The sequence below is a fragment of the Orcinus orca genome, chromosome 15 (genome assembly GCF_937001465.1).
Source record: "Orcinus orca chromosome 15, mOrcOrc1.1, whole genome shotgun sequence".
Taxonomy (NCBI): domain Eukaryota; kingdom Metazoa; phylum Chordata; class Mammalia; order Artiodactyla; family Delphinidae; genus Orcinus; species Orcinus orca.
Window position 1 is genome coordinate 67,114,880 of NC_064573.1, and position 19,905 is coordinate 67,134,784.

General features: G+C 55.0%; 1 protein-coding gene across 3 annotated transcripts in view; it reads right to left on the minus strand.

Annotated features, from left to right (window-relative positions):
• Window positions 1-376: 376 nt before the first annotated feature.
• Window positions 377-19,905, minus strand: part of NF2 (NF2, moesin-ezrin-radixin like (MERLIN) tumor suppressor) — a 77,988-nt gene continuing 58,459 nt past the window's right edge. The window contains exons 11-17 of one of the 3 annotated variants that reach the window (XM_033412916.2): window positions 19,696-19,818; window positions 18,815-19,032; window positions 17,595-17,700; window positions 16,994-17,121; window positions 14,881-15,046; window positions 13,441-13,485; window positions 377-3,203 (exon numbers count right to left, since the gene is read on the minus strand). In XM_033412916.2, coding sequence (XP_033268807.1) covers window positions 13,450-13,485; window positions 14,881-15,046; window positions 16,994-17,121; window positions 17,595-17,700; window positions 18,815-19,032; window positions 19,696-19,818 — 777 coding nt within the window. In that variant the 3' untranslated portion in view covers window positions 377-3,203; window positions 13,441-13,449. Of the gene's footprint in view, window positions 3,204-12,453; window positions 13,486-14,873; window positions 15,047-16,993; window positions 17,122-17,594; window positions 17,701-18,814; window positions 19,033-19,695; window positions 19,819-19,905 lie in introns of those variants that run through there. The other 2 variants (XM_004283744.3, XM_033412917.2) reach the window with 2 other exon arrangements.

Consider the following 19,905-nt stretch of genomic DNA (forward strand, 5'->3'; position numbering starts at 1 on the left):
TGTCCTGCAGGCTGTGCCTGGGCCCCCAGTGGCTCTGCATGCTGCCCACGCCCCATCTTCCAGAGCAGGAGTGCCTGGAGCGATTGCCCAGTCTGGTGCCCTAGTTTTCAGGTCTAGAATTGAGGACAGGCGAGGGGTGTGGGAAGGACATGGAGAGACTGGGACCCAGTACAGGGCCTGCCTCACGGGAAGCACGAGGGGTGTCCTGGTGAAGGCACAGTCGCGGTGCTGTCGTCAGCCTGGAAAAGGGGACCCTTTCACCACCAAAGACGTGGGGCTGGAGCTGAGGTCCCGGACATCAGGGAGCCGCCACCCCCCAGCCCCAGTCAACACTTCAATGGCCAGAGCAACGAGCAAACTGAGGGAGCCCAAGACGAACTTTTTACAACTTAGAATTTTTATTAAAACAATCATTTAAATTACAACAACCCCCCAGAATAGAAAATAGCCTTCCCTGGTGTGGCCCTGACAGGAGGCCCCATAGGAAGAAGGATGGTTTGAAGTCTTTGAAAACGGGTGGATGGAGCTTCCCTGGAAGCCCAGAGGGGCCAGCCTGGCCCCGGGGCGGCTGGGAGAGGCCATCTCCCTGCCAAGGCCGCCCCCTCCAGGGGCCTGCAGGCCCCAGCCCTGCCAGCAGGCGAAGCTTAGCCAGTCGCAGGTTGTTAGCCTCAGGACTTGCGGTTTTGATTTGAAAGAGAAAAGAAAGGGAGAGAGAAACCTGTCCCCAAGACTACAGAACGCAATCACTCAGGAAGCGTTAAGTAGTGCCGCGGGGTGCTGTCCAGCAGGGCCCGGTGGGTGCGCAAATAACTGTGAGGACAGCACAGGACAGAGCCGCTGGGGCTGAGGTGGAGCCTAAATCAGATCAACGAGGTGCCCTGCGTGGACCCGCCAGGGGCTGCCAGCGCAGCCTCGCTGAGTGTTACCAGCACGGTGCTTCTGCCCAAGGACCATCAGGAGCACTTCAAAGGAAACAATCCGGGCAGGGCCCTGCTCTCAATGGAGGTCGGGGGCTTCCTTACTTAGTAAGACCTAAGCTCATTCACTTACAAATCACACAGTCACCTCGGCCATTGGCACACGCCCTGAAAACCAAGCTCTGCTTTCATTCCTTCTTCCACTGGGGCTCAAGCTATTTCTGAGGGCCGCCATCCTCTCCGCCTGTTCATCTCTGGGAGGTACCTGCCAGCTCTTGTCCCCAAGGAGAGCTGCCTTGTCCCTGCTGGAGCCAGGCTCTGCCGGCCCTCCAGAGTCTGCTCCCTCCACAGCTCAGATCCCAGCCGGCTCCCCTGTGGCTGCATGGCTCGGCATTTCCCAGACTTCAGACATACACACAGCAGTTAAATAATAAAAAAACAAAGCCTGACAACATTTTTATGAATGACCACCATGCTCTGTGCCCACAGCCACTGTTACAGACTAAATGTGCAGGTTAGGGATGGGTGGTGAGCCTGAGGAAACAGCCTCACAACTGTCAGACCTTACATTACAAACGCGGCCGGAGGAGCCCCGCCGGGACCGTGTCTCAGGGGAAGAGGCCTCGGAGGGACAGAGAGACAGAGAGACACAAGGGAACCTTCCAGCTACAGCCATTCATGCTTAGTGTCCAGATTCAGAGTCCCACCCTGCATGTCCTGAGGGGCTGGGGGGACACATAGGGCTGGCTTACACCGTGCAAGGTGACCCAAGAAGGTGGCGGCAAGCCCAGGACACCACTAGGTCAGCTTGACCACGGAATTTGGCAGGATCTCTGCGAGCTTCTCAGTTTCTCAAAACCACACAGGATTGCCAGAAGCCACCTCTGCCCTCAGGAAATCTCCAGGCCCTCCCACGCCTTCATTTAATACACTTCTTTTCACTGGTTAGCACTTATCCCCGGCTCTGCACAGCAGCCTCATCGGAAGGATGTGAATGGCCTGGCGGGTCACAGCAGCACCACCAGCCATGGAGGAAGAAAGGGCAGGAAAGCGGCCCCCAACCAAGGAGTGAGTATGGGCCATGGGGTGGCTTTGTGACCTGCTGCCACCCGGCATGGCCAGGGGTCGTGTGTCGGCAGGTGCAGAGCACTGACTGTGAGGGGTCACCTGCGTCCCCTCCCTCACATGGCCCAGGGGAGAACATAAGGCGAAGGGCCCTCAAGGAGACGAGGGCAACAGCCAAGCAGGCCCAGGTACAGCCACGGGGGGGAGAGCCTTGCTGGCGTGTGGCCGGGAGGAGAGACCATTCAGATCAACGAGGCAGACTGGGGCCAGTGGAACTGGGTGTCGGGGCCTCAGAGCCCTACAGAGACCCCGGTCATGGCTGGGCTGCCAGGTGCTGACTAGAGTGACGGGGAGCCCCCCACCCCGCCTGCCACGTGCGAGAGAGGCTACGGTTGGAGAGGGCCCCGCCTGCCTCCTGGACCCTGGTCTGAGGTGGCAGAAGAAAGGCAGCGAGTGTTTTGTAGGGTGCAGGTTCCTACACGGCTCTGCTGGCCTCCCAGGCCCTCTGCTGGCAGGCAGCCCTTCATCACAGCTTCTGCCGGGTCTTCCCCCAGGCACAGCTGCCTTTCCCATTCCCCACCAGCTGGCAGCCAGAGGGCTACCTCAGGGGTGCCTAGGCCGAGGACCCATCGCCTGGCTCGCTCTCCAATGACGTGTAGCAGGCAGGTTGCTGTGGGCCTGGGCTTGGGCGGCCACACTTCTTCCCATGCCAGTTCCTCACCAGTGAAGGAGATGAATTTTCTGGAACCCTGGGGGGGGGGGGGAATGCCACCAGCCTTCCGGTCTCCAGGGGGCCTGTGTACTTCACTTCCTACAGCCACTTCCCAGACAGGGCTGGGAGGTCAGCAGTGGACAGTAAGACACACACCCCAGGGTGCTTTGGACGAAGGAAGCACAGAATCCCACATTAGATAAGGAAAGGCAAATACTCAAAAAGATTTAGAGACTCAGGTCAGGAGAACTAGAACCCCAAGAGAGATACTTCTGCAGGGTCATAGTTCAAGGCAATTGCACGTGAAGGGGGCTGGGCTCTCCGCTCAGCCAGGAAAAGCTCCAGAGCTCCAAGGAAGCCCCCATCCAGCCCGCCCACGGATGGCTCCCTCGGTGTCAGGCCCATCCCATCGGTGCTGCAAGCAGAAGTGGCCAATCCTCGGGTGGCTGGGTCACCTGCTAGAGCTCTTCAAAGAAGGCCACTCGGGACTTGGCGCTCTGCAGGGTGAGCTGCAAGGAAGCAGAGAAGAAAGTGAAAGGGGGGCTGGCTTTCAGCTCTTTCACGACAGGATGCCCTCCTGCCTCCCGGACTAAACTCAAAGGTGGCTGGGAGTGAAAGGGAAGACGGTTCAAGTAGATGTTCAAGAAGCTCGTGGTCAATCCCAAGTAAGTTTCCAGATTTGCCCAGGAACTCAAATTAGGAGGTGACAAATGAGGACGTGCCAGGAGGGATGGCTGGTGGGCAGAAGCATGTCAGCAGGAAAATGTCATCAATGTCGCCTTTTCACAGAGGGCAGGGGAACCCTGGGCATTTTAATAGATTCTCACATCCCCGTCTACAAAGGAGTCTCTAACGATGCCTCTTGTTGTGCTGTCCGTGCTGGTCCCAGCCTGGGTGCTCATCCGCTCCAGGGCTCGAGGGCCAGCTCAGCAATGCAAGTGTCTCAGTCCTCATGCCCTGGGCACGCTGCTCGGGCAAGGAGACATGGCCTCGGGCAGGGCAGGCCTGTGTCAGGTGAGGAAGAGCTCATCCTTTCCACTCCTGGCTCCCCAGGTGGCCCCAAAGCAGACTTGCCCGTGACCTGGCAGCTGAGAGGGGGTTTCCATCCACAAACTGGGAGGCAACTGGCTTTCCAGGTAGGGCTGGTTTAGGCAGGGAGGGCGCAGCACATGGGGCGGTCCTCTGGGCAGAAACTGTGAGGCCTTCCCAGGAATGCTGTCCTGAGCGGCACAAGCTTGAGAAGACGTGGAAGGGAGAGGGAGGATCGGCGGTGGAGCTCTCTGATTGGCAGATAAAGCACTAACTAGGGTTTGCGACCTCCCGGGCTGCCAAACCCCAATCCCCCAACTCGGGAGGTCCCTTCCCAGGATCTCCCCAAACAGAAGCATCTGGCATGGGCGCACCCCCAATGCCCTGCTTCCTGCTCTACTCCTGAAATCAGTTACTTGGGTGAGACTGTGTGCCCCATACCCAGCTCTGGGATTTTGCTAAGGAGTGTCTTCAGGGAGGGGGGACACAGAGTGCGTACTGTTCATCTTCATACCCTCAAACCACTTAGCTTAGTGCTTTGCACATAGCAGAAGCTCAGTTTGTTGAGTGAATGAGATGTAGGTGATAACGATAACGAAATGGTGAGATGCAGGGGAAAGTTGAGAATTCCACCTGGGGCTGAGAAGGCCCAGGCGCTAATTCTCCGTCACCACCTCGCTGTGTAGCCTCAGTGGACACCCTTGACCTCTCTGAGCCGCTTTTCTCTGGAGTTAAACCATGGGGCCAGGCTAGATGGTCTGGCCCATTCCCTCGACCTCTGGCAGTCCCTGAATCCAAAGAGAGCTTGGCTCTCCACAGGGTGGGGGAAGAAGACTCCAAACCAACCACTTCACCATCAAAGACACGCAGCATCAGTACACTCAAAATGAGACAGCTTGAGAGCCAGCTCTTTAAATCCTGCCAAATCTTTTGGCCTTGAAGTTCCTGACTAACAAGCTAAATGCAAGGAGACATCTGAGCTCTTTTTTTCAGTGGAACCAATTTCAGAAACCCTTTGGAAAGCCCAGCTCCAACGGGAGTGGAGAAACCTTTCATTTCTTTGCTGAAAAGGAACTCCCTCTAGAAGGATGGGTTTCTCCCTAAACACAAGCAGAGGAGACGGGCCGGGAGTTACGTGCTCTGTGATAATGGGAACAAGGATGGTAACTGGGGAAGAAAGAAAGACAGCCAGAGAGCCACCGGGACAAAAAGGCTCTTGGGGGAAAGTGAATCAAAAGGTGTGAAACCCCGTGTCTCCACTCGGGTTCCTCCCACACTCCCGGGGAGACCTCAGTCCGGCTCCTCACGGTACAGGGGACCTGCAGGGGACGGGGCCTCTGCCGCAGCCCTTCCTTCCATACACTGAGTCACTCACAGGCACGGCCAGACTGACCAACCCAAAGCCCATCTGGGCGGCTGGGTGGTCCTGGGCAGGTCACTGACTCCGTCTGGCCCCAGTTCCCACCGAGAAGCAGGGGTGGTGGCAGCCCCTGCCTCGCAGGGTGACGTGCGGAGGGACAGAAACTCTACAGAGCGCTCGGTGCCGTGCCTGGCGCGTGGTGAAACGCTACAGCTGGTGTTACTAACAGCAGTGTCACATCGCCCCTCCCCCAGCTCCGACTCCTCTCCTTCCAGGGGGAGCAGGGCAGAGGGCAGATTTGGAGGGGTGAGGGCGAAGGCAGGGTTCACAGCCTCTGAGGCAGGGAGAGCAGATGCCCCCAAGAGGCCTGGCCTCTTCCCCAGGCACGGAGCCCGGGCTGTGGGGGCTTCCGAGAGCCTCCTGCCCGTTTGTACAATGATGGTTCCAAGAATTCCTGGATCCTTCTACCGGAGCTGCGTGCTGGCTATCCCCTCGAGGTGCCAGTGGAGGGTTTTGGCAGCTCTGGCAGCGCCAGACTCCAGTCACTTGAGCGTGTGCTTATTGGGAGGCAAAGGCCTCTTCGAGTGGGCAACACACTGCCCTGGATCCCAGCCCGCACTGACCTCCTATCTCACAAGAGCAGCAGTCGCACCCCAGCCCAAGGAGAGGTGCGGTGCGAGATCGAACGCTGGCCGTGCAGAAGCAGGAGAGCACCCTGGACGCGCAGCCTCGGCAAGAAGACAGTACCATGGTCTCCAGGCTGTTGGAGGGATGGGCAGAGCCACCGGACGGAGGTGGCGGACGTGGCTGCTGACACCAAGGGCACTGGAGCGTCCCACCTCGGCCCACAGGCAGACCTGGCTGCCCCGCCCCCGCCTTTCACCCTTTCTGTACAGTTTGTGGTGGTTCCAATTCCAACAGGAAGCCCGTCATCAGAGGATAATCCCGCACGAGCTGACTGGCGCGGCTGGAACCCTTCCTCTGCCTGCCCTACCTCCACAGCGTCCCTCATCTCAGGCATCAGGACCTGCTCATGCTGGAGCACAGGCCGGGGAGCTGGGCAGTGAGGACGGTCCGTGGGGAGAAGCCTGGGCTTCTTTCTTCCACATGGGAACTCAAGCCCAGGGGCAGGGAGGTTCCCCCTCAGGCACTGCCAGCTGCGCTCCCGGCCCGGCTCCGCCCCACACCCCAGCCCTCCCCTCACCTGTGGGATCCCTTACCACCTGCTCTTTCTAGAAAGCTCACTGTCACATTTACCGTGTAGCCTCAGGCAGGAGGTATCCGTAAAGGAGGAGGGGAAGGCTTAGAGGAAACAGCACAAAGCTAGCCCTTCAAAAAGGGAACGGCCTCTGCAGGTCGTCTTCGTAGACTCCTGGAAATCGGCTCACAAGCATCCTGGATTCCCGCTACCCTCTCCTACCCCAAGGTGTACAAGCCACGTCAGCATTCGGTACACCTTCCTGCTCAGGGACGGGCCTGGCTCTCCGCACAGCGTGGCAAAGGGACCACAGAGATGATCCGCCACCCTGGGCCTCGCATCCTGCGGTGCCAAACGGTGAGAGCCGGAGTCAGCCGCGAGGGCCACCCACCACCCTGCAGCCCCTTTGGTGATCCAGCAACACCTGTCATCACCCCAGACCCACTGCTTGGGGGGCAGCACCTCCAGGACTGGGGCGGTGCCATGGGGGACTCCCCAGGTGCACAGAACGTGGCTCTACGACCACGCTGCCATGCTGGGCGGACTCCGAATTCCAGCAGGTGGTGAAGCAGAAAGGCCTCATTACGCAGACAGACAAGCAGGGCCTCTTGGACAGTGGCTGCCTCATTCTGGGACCTGTCAAGTCTGGTCCACCTTCTCTGAATCCTTCTGAGGACACGCGGGTAGAGTTCTGCCCGAGCATGACTGGTGGCCACGTCTGCCCCGCACCGTCCAAAACTCCCCGTGGGTCCAGACAGAGGCGGCCAGGGAGTCCTGGCGGCCGCATCCAGCCCCTCCGGGAGCTCTGCACCCCACGTTCCTCTCACCAGTTCCCTGAAGATGACAAAAGAACATGAAGTTTCCTCACCAGGCACGGGACTGACCCGCTTCTCTCTTGCAGCTGTCTCCTCACATCTGATTAAAATCCGCCGTGTGAATAATACAGGAGGAATTAAGTTCTCTCTTGACTGAACCGGCTGTTCAAGTCTGTCACTAATCCAGCTCCATTCTGAGGAGACAAACTTCCTCTTCTTTCTCGGCTGCATATCTGTATGGTGTGGTTTTTGTCTTGGGGGCGCTCTGGCCCACCTGTGGCCTGGCCCCTTCTTCCTGCCCAGCCTTGATAGACACAGCCTGGCAGAGTTCCCCCACAGCCACCTCCCCATCACACTGCCCGTTGTTTGTGACGGCCACCAGGCTGTGCAAGGGCAGGACGGGGAGCCTTCTGGCAGGGCGAGACCTCTTCACACCACCCGAGCTGTGTGCAGTATCACCGAACAGACACCTCCACCAGCTAATGAATCAGATTCGGGAGACACTTCTGTCTCCTTAAAAAGACAGGAGGCTGGTTCCTCCAACCCTAGGGAAGGACTTGGTACCCGGCAGCCTCTCCTGAACCCGGGCATGCAAACAATATGCAGACTCACGGGCTCCCACTCACTGGGCGAGGGTTTCAGGCAGCCCGTCTAGATACAAGGACCTGGCTTGCCCCTGAGAGAGGGCCCCAGGGTGTAGAGACAGCAAGCCTGGAAGCACCGAGACCAGCATCAGGCTTGCCGATCCTTCCTGGCCTGCTCTGCAGTGAAGGCTTCCAGCTACGAAGCTCCTCCGGCCTCACTCCCAGGAGTGCCCCCTGCTGGAAAACCACAGCCCCAGGCTGGCTGCCAGCTCCCTCCTTCCAGCTCTCCTCCAAAAGTCCTTTTGAGAGGGATTGCTTCCCAAAGTGAAGACAGAATAACTAAATGTATTCCGGCACAGAGCCTGCAGCAGCAAGGCTGTTTGATTAAGAATGAATTACACTTTCATCAGCACAGAGAAATTGATTCACAAGGCCGCACTGTGATAATCTTGTTCCTAAAGCAAAAGGGGGTGGGTGGGACACAGAGCCACTTCGGCTATCAATGATGAGAGAGAAGAAGCTCTACAATTAAACTGGGAGAAGAAAACTAACCAGAGCTCCAGGATTCCTCCAACTAGTCTCTGGGGGCCTCACCTCAATCCACTCATCCCCAGGGGGAAAAGAGAAGAAGGGGTGGGGGAGCGTCTAATTCATTTTAAACAAAAAGACCCACAACGCTGAACCCATTTTAGATACTAACCTAATAACTCTAGGCGCTGAGACTCTGCTTGTCCCATAAAAATGCAGTGGAATTGAAATGCAAGCCCTAAAATCATGTTACACTTCCTCTCAACCACTACATATTGAGAACGAAGGAGCGGGGGAGGGCGCAGATACAAAAGGACAGGCAGATTCTCCACCAGGAGCAGGAAGGTGACAGCCAAATCCAGCAGCAGCAAATTCCAACATAATCTCTGGTTTGGGGTGTGATAAACATTCCCCTTCCAAATCAAAGCTGAGGGGGCAGGGCCGGTGAAGGGGGATGGCTGCTATAAACGGGTCAGATTAAGCTATTCAGCTGTCTTGCTAGTTGACAGCTTGTACCCAAATACCATCTGGTGATGTGCACGGGGAGAGAGCTGACCACACACTTATCCCTAAGCAGAGGTAGGATGAAGGGCCGAGTCCACCACAATTAACAAATCCAGTTTGGTATCAGCTACTGTATCTGCTCTAGAGAGAAATATGCCTGGGAAAACCCAGAGGGTGCCTTTGGTTTACTAATCCTTTAGGGACCTAAAGTGGCAGGATGATGCCTGGAAACCGGTATCTGCCCATGTCTCAAGCTGCCCGTGTGATGCTGGCAGGGCCTCACTTCATTCCTCCACCTGGAAAATGGACGAATCGGCCTGATTCACCTCGCTGGGCAGGGGGAGGCTAACTGATGGGCACAGAGCACTCTGAACGAGCACCTTCGGGAAATGGGGCAGATAGACCGATGTCATTTCTAATTGCCAATATCAGAAGGGAAATCACAGCAAGGATCATAAGAATAGAACCTCGAGCCTGCAGAATGAGTTTGCATCCCGACTCTTCCCTCCCGCTGTTGCAGTTACAAATCAGGTGTTGGAGGAATGCTGCACTGAAACGTATCTTCAGTGCTGAGGGACCAAATGAGATGTCTTACTGCATCCAATAAGGCCCACTAATGTCCTCAGACACTTCCAAATGGTGGTAAAATACCCTAGAAGGGCGAGGCAGGTTTTGCACACTCCTCAACGCCTCCCAAAGGGCAACTGCTTGACCAGGTAAAGCCCACCAACCAAAGGGAGGGACTGGATCGTGGTCTTTTGGCAAAGAGGCTGGTAGAATCTTCTACCTAGGGAGCTACCAGGAACAAGCAAGAAAACTGGAAGCGCTCGACAGTTAAGAGGCGCGTGGACATTCAGTCTGCGTGAGGTGGGAGTGGCCTTCAGGGATGAGCCCAGGCTTCACGTCCAGGAGGAGGGTGCCCCGAGACCAGCCCATGCCTGCGACGCCTCCCCCGAGCTTCCCACGGAGCCAGTGCCCTCGCTCCTGTGTTCTTCATCCACACCTGGTGCCTCTGCTGACCCCTGCTCCCCACTCCACTCCTGCTCCCCTTTCTTCTCCACCCTCCCCCCACCACATCTGCCCTGTTCTCACAAAGGGAAAGTTCTGGAGCCAGGGAGCCAAGGCAGGGGACGCTCCACCAGACATCACAGGGTTTCTGAAGCAGGCAGAGCCCTGTGGGTCCCTGGGCGGGGTCTGGGGGTGCTGAATGTGTTCACCACACGGGCAGCGCAGCCTGTGGAGCTGCCCCCGTCCAGGCAGGCGATGCTGATGGAGGTCACAAGGGAGGCCTGACTGGTTGCTTTAACTGTGGGAGACGCCTTTCACGCTTCTTCACCCTCGCCCTGTGATTTGTCACTTCCCTGGTGTTTTAAGTGCTCCACTTGACTCGGCCAGCCCTGCATCTCCAAAGGGAGTCCATGCAAATTGAAGATGACATTGAACTTTTATGTCTTCCCGATCTGAGAGAGGCGGCTGGAGCTTCAGATAAATGTCGAGGCTCCTCATTCCTGCTCCTCCACCAGCGGAAGCCACAGCTAGACCTCGATGGTTCACACCATTTACGAAAAAAATAAGCTTTCTAAGCTCTATGACCCACAGGATTTCTCATTTGTCGACTGCGTTTGAAATCCTGTGCTTCTTCAGAGACCACGGGCACAAAAAACAAAGACAAGTTTCCTGGCGCTCATACCAGCCCAGAATTGGGGAGTGAAGCTGTCCCTTGAGAGGGGATGAAGGGTGCGAACGTGTTGTCACCTCCAGAATGTGCTGCCCAGCTAAGTCACACCTGGCCACCACTCACTTCATCAGTGCAGTGGCTCTGAAGGCAAGAGGTTCAAGCCCAAGACACCGTGTCCCCCTCCCCCAGCCTCACTGCCAGACCCCACGCCCTCGCTCACAAGACCCAGAGTCCAGGAATACATGTCATGGTCACTCCCCCTGAGAATGCCACAAATCTACGTTCCCAAAGGCAGCTTCTGATCACTAGCGCTGCTTGGGACTCAGATGCAAATGCCAAACCAGTTGTACTGATTATCGATTGGGAGAAAATTGAAATGTGGAGTTAAGATTAGCAGGAGGAGAAAAATACAGCCTTGCAAATCCAAATCAGATAGTACAGTCAGCGGAGTTCATTCTGGAGTTTTAAAAGTTTTTACCTCTAAACACATGGAAACTAAAACACTTACTGTATACGCGTGTCACAAGTTGTGCACATAACTGTGGTGCGTCCCTCGGCCCAGGCTCACAAGCAGATTTGTTTCTTTATATAATTTTAAGCACTCGCTGAGTCCTTACAGTGAACTCACTAAATTCTCATAACAATCCTGGGGGGGAACGAACTGTTTATTCCCTTTTTACAGGTGAGGACACTGACCCTTAACAGAAGGTAAGAATTTTAGAGATAGTAAGTGGCAGAGCAGCGGCAACCTTGGTGAAGAAAACTGGACTGCCTCTCAGCATTCCCACGTAACCCGTGGGTAAACCCTTGTAATTAGCTTAAGTGTCACCAGCCCTGGAGGGTCCTGATGAGTCAGGGTCAGACACCGGCCTCGAGGTGAGGCAGGAGAGGACAGACAGCAAGGGGGAGGAGTACACCCGGATCACGGGAGGTAGCAGAACCAGTCTTTCCTTGAAGAAATGTATGATCAAAAGACATGAAAAACAAAACAAAAATCAATGCAGGCTAGTTTGAACCAAGATTAATGACAAGTTTCAGGACAATGGACACTCTCCAGTTCACCACCGGTCTGCATTTCTCATCCCGGACTTTCTAGATGGAGCTGTGCCCTTGACATTCTAGGCGCCCACACTTCAAAACCCGCCGTGGTATTTCTCATCAGCTAGGCTCACTTCAGCCCAGACCACAGCAGGCACAAGGACAGAGCCACCCCAGCACAGCAGGTGACTGGCTGTCAGGCTTGGTCACTGGCCACAGGGACCACCAAAGTCGAGAAAGTGGAAAGTGCATCCAACTTCACATGTAGCAAAAGCTGCCACTATTTAATCTGGTGATACTAAGTCCAGCTGTCTTAAGAGCCAACTCCATTTTATTAATCCTTGATTAATCAGAATTCTTGATTAACTGGAGCTTGGCAGAATACTTTGAAAACAAGTTCACATCAAGACACTAAATAAAAAGAAAAAAAAAGGCTTCTGTGCATGTCCTAGGAGCAGTACACATTTGACTACAAATCAAACGTCATTTGTCTATAATCACAGCTCAGTGAGAACTGACGGTCAGAACTGGGTCCCTGAAGAATTTAAGCGTTCTGAATCATTACAGAAAGAAGAGAGATGAAACCATATCAAGGTAGAACAGGACGGTCACATGCAGAGAATATCTGACAGCACAGACTAAGACAAAAAGGGACTTCCTGCATGCCCCTGTGCTTGCCACGGGGTCCAGGAAGCCACAGTGGAGCCGCCCCGGGGTCCTCTGGGTGCCACGGGGTGATCCCTTGAGCAGAGGTGCCACCCGGCCCGCCCACTCCGTGCTCTTCACACCTGCCCGGCGTGGAGCATGCGCCACTTGGTGCTGGCGTGTTCAGCGCCAGCGTGCGGTATGAAAGCTGAAGAAACAGGAGCCTGCTAAACAAAAGTGTCACACGCAAATTGTGGTTCACGCCATGGGTTCCTGGAACCACTGACAGATCGAATCCATCTTCTAATGAGATCCATCTGGGACTTTAATAGCAACCACAAATAGGACCTATCCTATGCCAGATCACACTGTTTCGCACAGAGCTTCCAATGGGCTTATTTTATTCTAGGAGCAGAAAGCACGGTGAGGACACCAAAGGACACATCCCATGTGACTGTCAGGTGTGGGTGGGCTTGCTGGCGGGGGTACTACTGGGGAGCAGGCGAGGAGCAGAGGCAGGATGTTATTATTGCGCGTAATAAATTCTCTCCACTGCCTAGGCCTGTTGGGAGAATAATGAACTGTTGCAGAAGGAAAGCAGCAATTATTCAATTAATTCACTCCACGAGCACTGACTACCCGTCTGCTGGGTGCCCGGATTTCTCTGTCCCGACATGAGTTCACGCCGACTGCGACCGTGCCCCAGACTGTGGAGAAGCCCAGGCAGAGGTGGCCGTTAGTGTGCCGGCGAACAGAGAGTCCGCTTAGCCTGACTGCATATCAGACCCCTGTGTTATTGGTTTGCTGTACTCGAAAAGAGAATAGATGTGTACAGAAAGGGAGGCTCTAGAGGAAAATGAGGGAACACGGGCAGCCCCTTCATCCCACGACCAGAAGCCGCCAGGTATGACTGCGGGTCTTCAGAGGCTGTCACCACATGAAAGGTCTTGATCTCGTTTTAAAGGCACCAGTCTTAAGAACACCCAAATTGACCCCGTTTCCATGCTAGGGTTATTTATCTAAGGAGTACGCCACCAAGACAAAGGACTTTAGACAGACCTGACCGGACAAGAAGCCATGACCTTCCCCAGCCCGACAACGACACAAGATGAAGGACGGCTGGTCCTACAGCCCCAGGACATGCTCTTCAGAACGAGGCAGCCTTCTGGACCCTGGAGGCTGTTCTGGCCCCACAGGGCGGATGCCTGCTCTCAGACTCGAAGCATGCTGCGGCCAGTCCCCAGGCGCCACCTGCCCTCGGGAGGGCTCGGCACGGCCCGGGGACAGAGACAGGCAAGCTCATGCAGGGGTTAGTATCACAGAGGTCAGTCCCATCACCACATACAGAGTACCTGGGAATAACCTACTTTGAGGGCTCAAATGCAGATAGGTCTTCTGCCTTGGGCTTGAGGCTAAACCAGCAAAATAAAATGAAGAAAAACAAAAACATACCCTGTGATATCAACAATGCCACACGTGCCATTTGCAAAATGCTCAGACAGGCCTGAATTGTGACAAGTCACTTCATTTGTGTGTTTTTATGGCTTGGAAACGGGTCTCCCCAGCTTTCAGCACCCCAGGGCCCTGTGGTCGAGGGCCCAGCTCATGGAAGCAGTGGCAAAGATGAGCCTGTGCCCGGCGCCCGGGGGAGGAGTGGGTCAGGGAAGGGTCCGAGGCAGCTCCTGTGAGGCCCAACTGGCTCACTGGCCCCGTCATCCTTCTTTCTCTCCGCTCACTGGCTGAGGCCTCACTCCAGCTCCCCTTTGCTAACTGTTTCAGAATTTGGTTTGGAAGGGAAACCTGGTAAGTTACAGAAGCTGGAGGAAAGAAGAACGTGGACTGTGGAAAGGTCTCTCCCTCCAGGTCACGCTATTAAAAGGAATTCGCTACTCGGTGCCAATACTAACCGGAGTCAAGAGGGAGGATTCAGGGCTCCCGACTGTACCCCTCAACGATGGCAGGTAGATACAGATCTCTTGAAAACAGACAGTTCTCAAACTGGGAGATCAATTTAAAGACTACGCTAAAGCGTACAAAGTGAAACACATCTAACTATCACCATCTAAACTCAATGAAGAACCTTGTCTTACTGACCCCCATTTTACGGGTGTTAGCCTGGTCCTGGGGGAAGAGACAGGAGCTGACATCACCTGGTAGGAGAGGACCTTTCCGCTTTGCCCAGCGTAAGAGATGTACACTCTTGGGCTGATAGTTAGTATGGAATTTAACTTCCTCCAAAATGCTGAAAGCTCAAAATATCCGTGGAGAAAGACATGAAACTGTTAGCAACATAAATGAAGTCTCATCTCTTAAAACATTAAGGTTCTTCTAGATACTCCCTTTCAAGTCTGAAAAAAGTTAAAAATTCAGAATTTGGTTTCTAAATCAAGAACAGAATTTTACAGTCGTTGCCACTTAAAAACGCAAAAAGACGAGAGGGAGAGGCCATTCTCAACAGCCTCCCTTTCATTTTGCTTTCTCATTAAGTAAGGCAGCTCCCTGGGCAGAACTCCCCTCGGCTTAAAAGACAGAATTGCTTTACTGCTAAATGATGGATCAAAACCTGTCCTGTAACCGTGATTCATTTCATCAGAGCTTTTAACACAAGCTCCCCTTCCATCGAGTCAATGGATTCACAGACACTGGCAGATTAAATTCCCTTTCTGGCGTGAGTCAAAAAATTTCCTCAACTAAGTACATATAAAAAATGACAACAGTCTAATGACTCGGCTACTGAGGAAACCAGGTGCCAACCTCACATTTCATTAACGACTGTCCTAATCAGCAAAAGATAAGAGACTCGGTACCTTTTTAATGGTATTGTGTTTGCTGCTGGTGCCGCCCTGATCAGAGTTCTCGTTGTGCAGAATATCTAAGGCCGTCTCCCTCTCTTTGAGTTTCAAGGCCTCGATCTCTGTCTTGAGTTCGTTGAGCTGCTCCTGCAGGTGCTTGCTCTTCTCCATATACTCCACTCTGCCAGAGAGAGGACAGAGTATCATGGGGTCTGGCAAACAGTGAGGCGCACCGTGGCCGAGAGGCTCCAGACCCACACGCTGCTTGGCCTGGGACCCGGGGTCTAAGCCTGGGGTTCACATCTCTGCTTGGCCACTCGCGGGCCATGGGAGCTTGGGCCAGTCACTAAACTGCTCTGCATCTGTTTCCTCATCCATAAGATAGGGATAACGATCACAGGGCTGTGGTCGGGATAAAACAGAAGGAAGTGTAGGAAAGGCTCAGTAAACTCTCATACCAGTTGTAATGGATAACAGATAGTTTTTAGTTCTACACAGAAAACAACACAAGAAACAAGCCTCCTGGCATCCAAAACAATCTTGTCTCAGTCCTTCTCGGAGAAGTAATTCCATTCTAGTGACCTCTTCTGATAGGCCATGGCCACATCCCTACTTGTTTTGGGACATAATCTCCTAAAGATGACAGAAGCTCACTCAGCAAACACCAGGAATAGAAAGATGCCCACCACCACCTGCAAGCACACATGGTTATCTATGAAGGAAGCCATCCTCAGGGTGTCCAGCTACACGGGCACAGCCAGGCAAACTGGGCAGCACAGACACAAGGGACCTTCTGCAGTGATTCCCACGCACGGGTGGTGCCTGGTGTGCACAGGTAATGAGTAAGAAAACATGAACTGTGAAAAAGCAGTAAGCAGCCTCACCCTGATCACACAACCACGTACTGCTGAGCACGCCTAGGAAACAGTCACACAACCGTGTACTGCTGAGCACGCCTAGGAAACAGTCACACAACCATGTACTGCTGAGCACGCCTAGGAAACAGTCACACAACCACGTACTGCTGAGCATGCCTAGGAAACAGTCACACAACCGTGTACTGCTGAGCACGCCTAGGAAACAGTCACACAACCGTGTACTGCTGAGCACGCCTAGGAAACAGTGAAGGGCAGAGGGGAACTCCACCAGGGGTGGGGGGGGACTGTGGGTGCCACAGACAGAGACGCTGGGTCCCTCTATCCTCAGGACATGAGCCCAGAGAGCCTTACTGCCCGGCCTGTGGCTGCCCGTGCTGGACATGGAGAGGGTTACCTGAGGACACCAGACAAGGTGAAAGCACATGGGCCGCAAAGTCAGACAGACGAAGCGCTGAACCCCGGATCTGTCCCTCATCAGCTGTGGGGTGCTGGGTGAGCTCCTTAAATGCTCTAAATCTGGGTTCTCATTTATAAATGGGAACACTAAACCTACCTTTGAAGTCAGTTGGTGGGAATGAAATGAGATAAAAGATAAAGGACCCTGTCACCCAGGCACCTCGTGCCTGGCAGCTACTGTGACATTTCCCTGCCCAGCCATGGCACAGATGGCCGATTTACCGACGGCCCTGATTAGGGGACCTCGGTTAGGTGCCCTGTGCAGTGGGGCTCCCTTCCATCTCAGAGCCACGTCCCCTGACCATAAAGTGAAGGAGGAAGACAGCTCAGGGCACGCTGGGCTCAAAGTGCGGATCCCGCAGCAGGGCTGCTCAAGATGACTGTAGCCCCAGCCGTTAGCCCTCCTCAGCCTTGAGCTGGAGTTTCTTCTCTCTCGCCCTTGTTCTAGACATGGGACCCGCCACAGAGCTCAGCTGCTAGAGAACACAACTAGGAAACGTGTCGCATCACCAGGTTAGAACACGACCACCATGGACCACCACGTGAACAGCGGTCTGACTGGCTTGGAGACCTCTGACAGCCAGTCCTAGACTTCAGGTGAGCTCTGGAGTCACTACAAACTCCGGATCACCAATCAAGTGTCATTTTTATCCTGGAAGATGAATGCTGGTCTGTCGCCCTTCATTTCCAATTAGGAAATTCCTCTCCCAGTGGGTGAGGACAGAACAAACCTTTGTACGAGTTAGTGCCAGGCTGCCCACGCGGGGCACAGGGGAGGGGAAGGGGCTCCGTACTTTTCTTTCTCTATCTCCATGGAAAGCCGCTTCATGTCAGTATCCTTGAAGTCGAAAGACAGGCTGTCACCAATGAGGTTGAAGCTTGGTATGTCAGGAGGCAGCGGGGCTGGGAGTGGGTTCATAGGCTACGAAGGAGAAATCTGATTAGGAGGTTCGGTTCCACAAGAACCGAGGGCACTGCTGCGTCAACCACCCACCCCTCCAGAGGCCACAAAGGCTCTGGACCCAGCGTGCCCACCCCTGAAGCAGAGAGTGAGGCAGTTAGATTTGTTTTGAGGACTTTCTCCTCCCAGATCAGAGGGTCGTCTAAAATATGGCCCCAATCTACTTCTCCCACCATCTGCCCTATAAGATCGTCAATGGTATCATTTATTACCCCTTGGACCACTTTGCTTCCCACCTCCGTTACTTTGCTTAAACCAAGTCACCTCCCTACGTCCCATCTCTCTCTCAAGGCCCTAGAACATTCTGCACCATTCGCTCCACCATGCGTTTGCTTAACAGTCGCCCTGAAGGCCCCACCAGGGGAACCGGAGGGCTGGGAGGGAAGGGACCGCTACGAGGTGAGAAGCAGCGCGGCTGGCAGCCCCAGGCTCACCGGGTATGTGGGCTTGGTGGTGATTTCCAGGAGCTTCTGCTTGGCTCTTCGCTCTGCCTCGCGGGCTTCCTGCAGGTCCTGCTTCAGCTGATCTGCCTCCTTGGCCCTGCAAGGAGAGAAGGGGCCCTCAGCTCCACAGAAGATGACAGGAGGAGGAAAGAGACCCCTCTTCCCCCTTGACCCCTGGAGAGGAGGGAGCTGGATTAACCCTGAGGGTGGCACCAGACCAGGCAAACAAGCACGGGGGTTGGGGGGTGGGGGAGGATTTACATGAAATCAGAACTTCCGAAGCAGGAACAACATTCCCAGGTATTGTTCATTTCAACTGATTTCCAGTTTAAATCAAAACTGGGAGAGCAGTGAAGCAGGTGGCCAGAAGAGTCAAGGATGAATCTTTGCAACTGGGGGAGGGGGAGGGAAATCGGGGGAGGGGCTAGAAGCTTCCTCTGCTTCTTTCTGGGTGAGAGTGGGCTGGGCCTCAGGCAGGAAGATAAGTACGTCGCTGAGGGCCTCGTGCCTCGTCAGGACGCTGGACCCAGGGGACCCAGCCCAACACACATCATTCACGGGGAAGTGACCGCACATGGAAAGAAAGGAGCCTGGGGCAGGGCAGGAAACGTGGAACTGTATTCCCAGAATGACACGCAAAGAATGGAGAGGAAACTGGAGCGACTGCACCCTGGCAGTGAAAAGCCAAATTCAGGTGTTCTAAACCCACAGACCGAGTGCCGCGAGGAATGAGCCAGGGCTGTCTGACGGCTGCGGAACCAGCACAGCCCAGAGCCTCCAATTGTCTTTGAAAAGCACAGACTACAGTCCCATCCTTCGACCTGGTTGTGAGCCAGGGTACCCTGCCCTCCCCTCCCATCTTCAGGGAAGCGTTAAAGGTGAATAGCTGCTGTCTCCCCACACACCCCTCAAACCAGAAGGGAAAAGAAGCACATTCTGTAAATGTCAGAAGAGCCTCCTCATGTCTCCTCAGCTAACAGCAGCCTGTGGACAAGCTCGATGGTTTTCCTGCAAACACGAGCATCACAGAGACGGGGGCTCATTGCAAAGGCACAGCCCGACCAGAGTCCACTGGACAGGAGAACTGCGCCCATCCAGCTCCAGCCCCACCGGCCTGTGCGGGAAGGAGCCTCTGCCCCTGCCCGGGAGACAGGTCAGCAGCTGCCAGCAGGCTCTGCCCCAGCGCAGGGCCTCCCTGCCCCCATGCTGACCTCCTCTCGGACTCCTCAGCCATCTTCAGCGCCAGCACTTCGGCCTCCAGCACCTTCTGCTCCATAAGCCGCTTCTCTTCCTCCGTCCGGATGGCCGTGGCCTTGATGCGCTGCATCTCCTGTTCGGCCTCTGCTGCCTTCTGTGCCAGGAGCTTTGCCTCCTCCTCAGTGATTTGGGCCTTTTCGGCCAACAGGTCGGCTGTCTCCTCAGACCGCATCTGGAGAAAAGAGCGTGCTCAGCGGGAACAGGAGTCCTGTGCCTGTCATCCCGCCCCGATCAGGCCTCAGACACTCAGGTCAACAAGGACCAAGGTCTTGGACTCCTTGGGGCCCTGCCACTGAGTGTCCCCAAGCCACACCCTTCAACTTCTCAGAAGGCCCTTCAGGGTCCCTCCATGGGGACCCACTTGAGCTGAGGCTACACTTTATGAGGGAGAAACCCAACTTAACTCTGTCCTTTCTCTTTAAATAAGTGCTTCAAAAGCACGGGAGACTGTGCCCTCTGGGGACGCGTCACAATGTCTAGAGACATTTTTGATTGTCACAAATAGGGGAATCTAGTGGGCAGAGGCCAGGGACACGGCCAACCAGCCCTCAATACACAGGATGGCCCCCACCAGGGGATGACCTGGCCCCGAGGTGGGGCAGGCCAAGGCTGAGACACCCTGCGGGAAAGGTGACCCACAGTGAGTGGAGTCTGCCTGCACTTGGAGGTTGAACTCAATCTAAATCTGCTCCTGGAAACACAGGCGGAGAGGAAGACAATAATTTTAAGCCAAAATGTCAAAGTAAATGTGCCTAATCTGTGGTCCTTGGGGGCCTAACTCCAGAACCAGAGGGAGTCCGAGTAGCCTCCCAGGACCCAGCCCCTTGGAAGTCACCAGGGCTTCGTTGGCCATCGTCGCCTCTTCCTTCATCTGCAGCAGCCTCCTCTCCAGTTCGTCCCTCGTGCGTTCAGCCTCCTCCCTCATCTGCTTCTCTCGAGCGAGGCGCTGCCTCTCCATCTAGGGGGAATGAGCGGCCACTGGTCACAGGTCCCATGACCTGCTGTGCCACAGATCTGAGGACAGCCAGTGCCCAGGGTCTCCCCT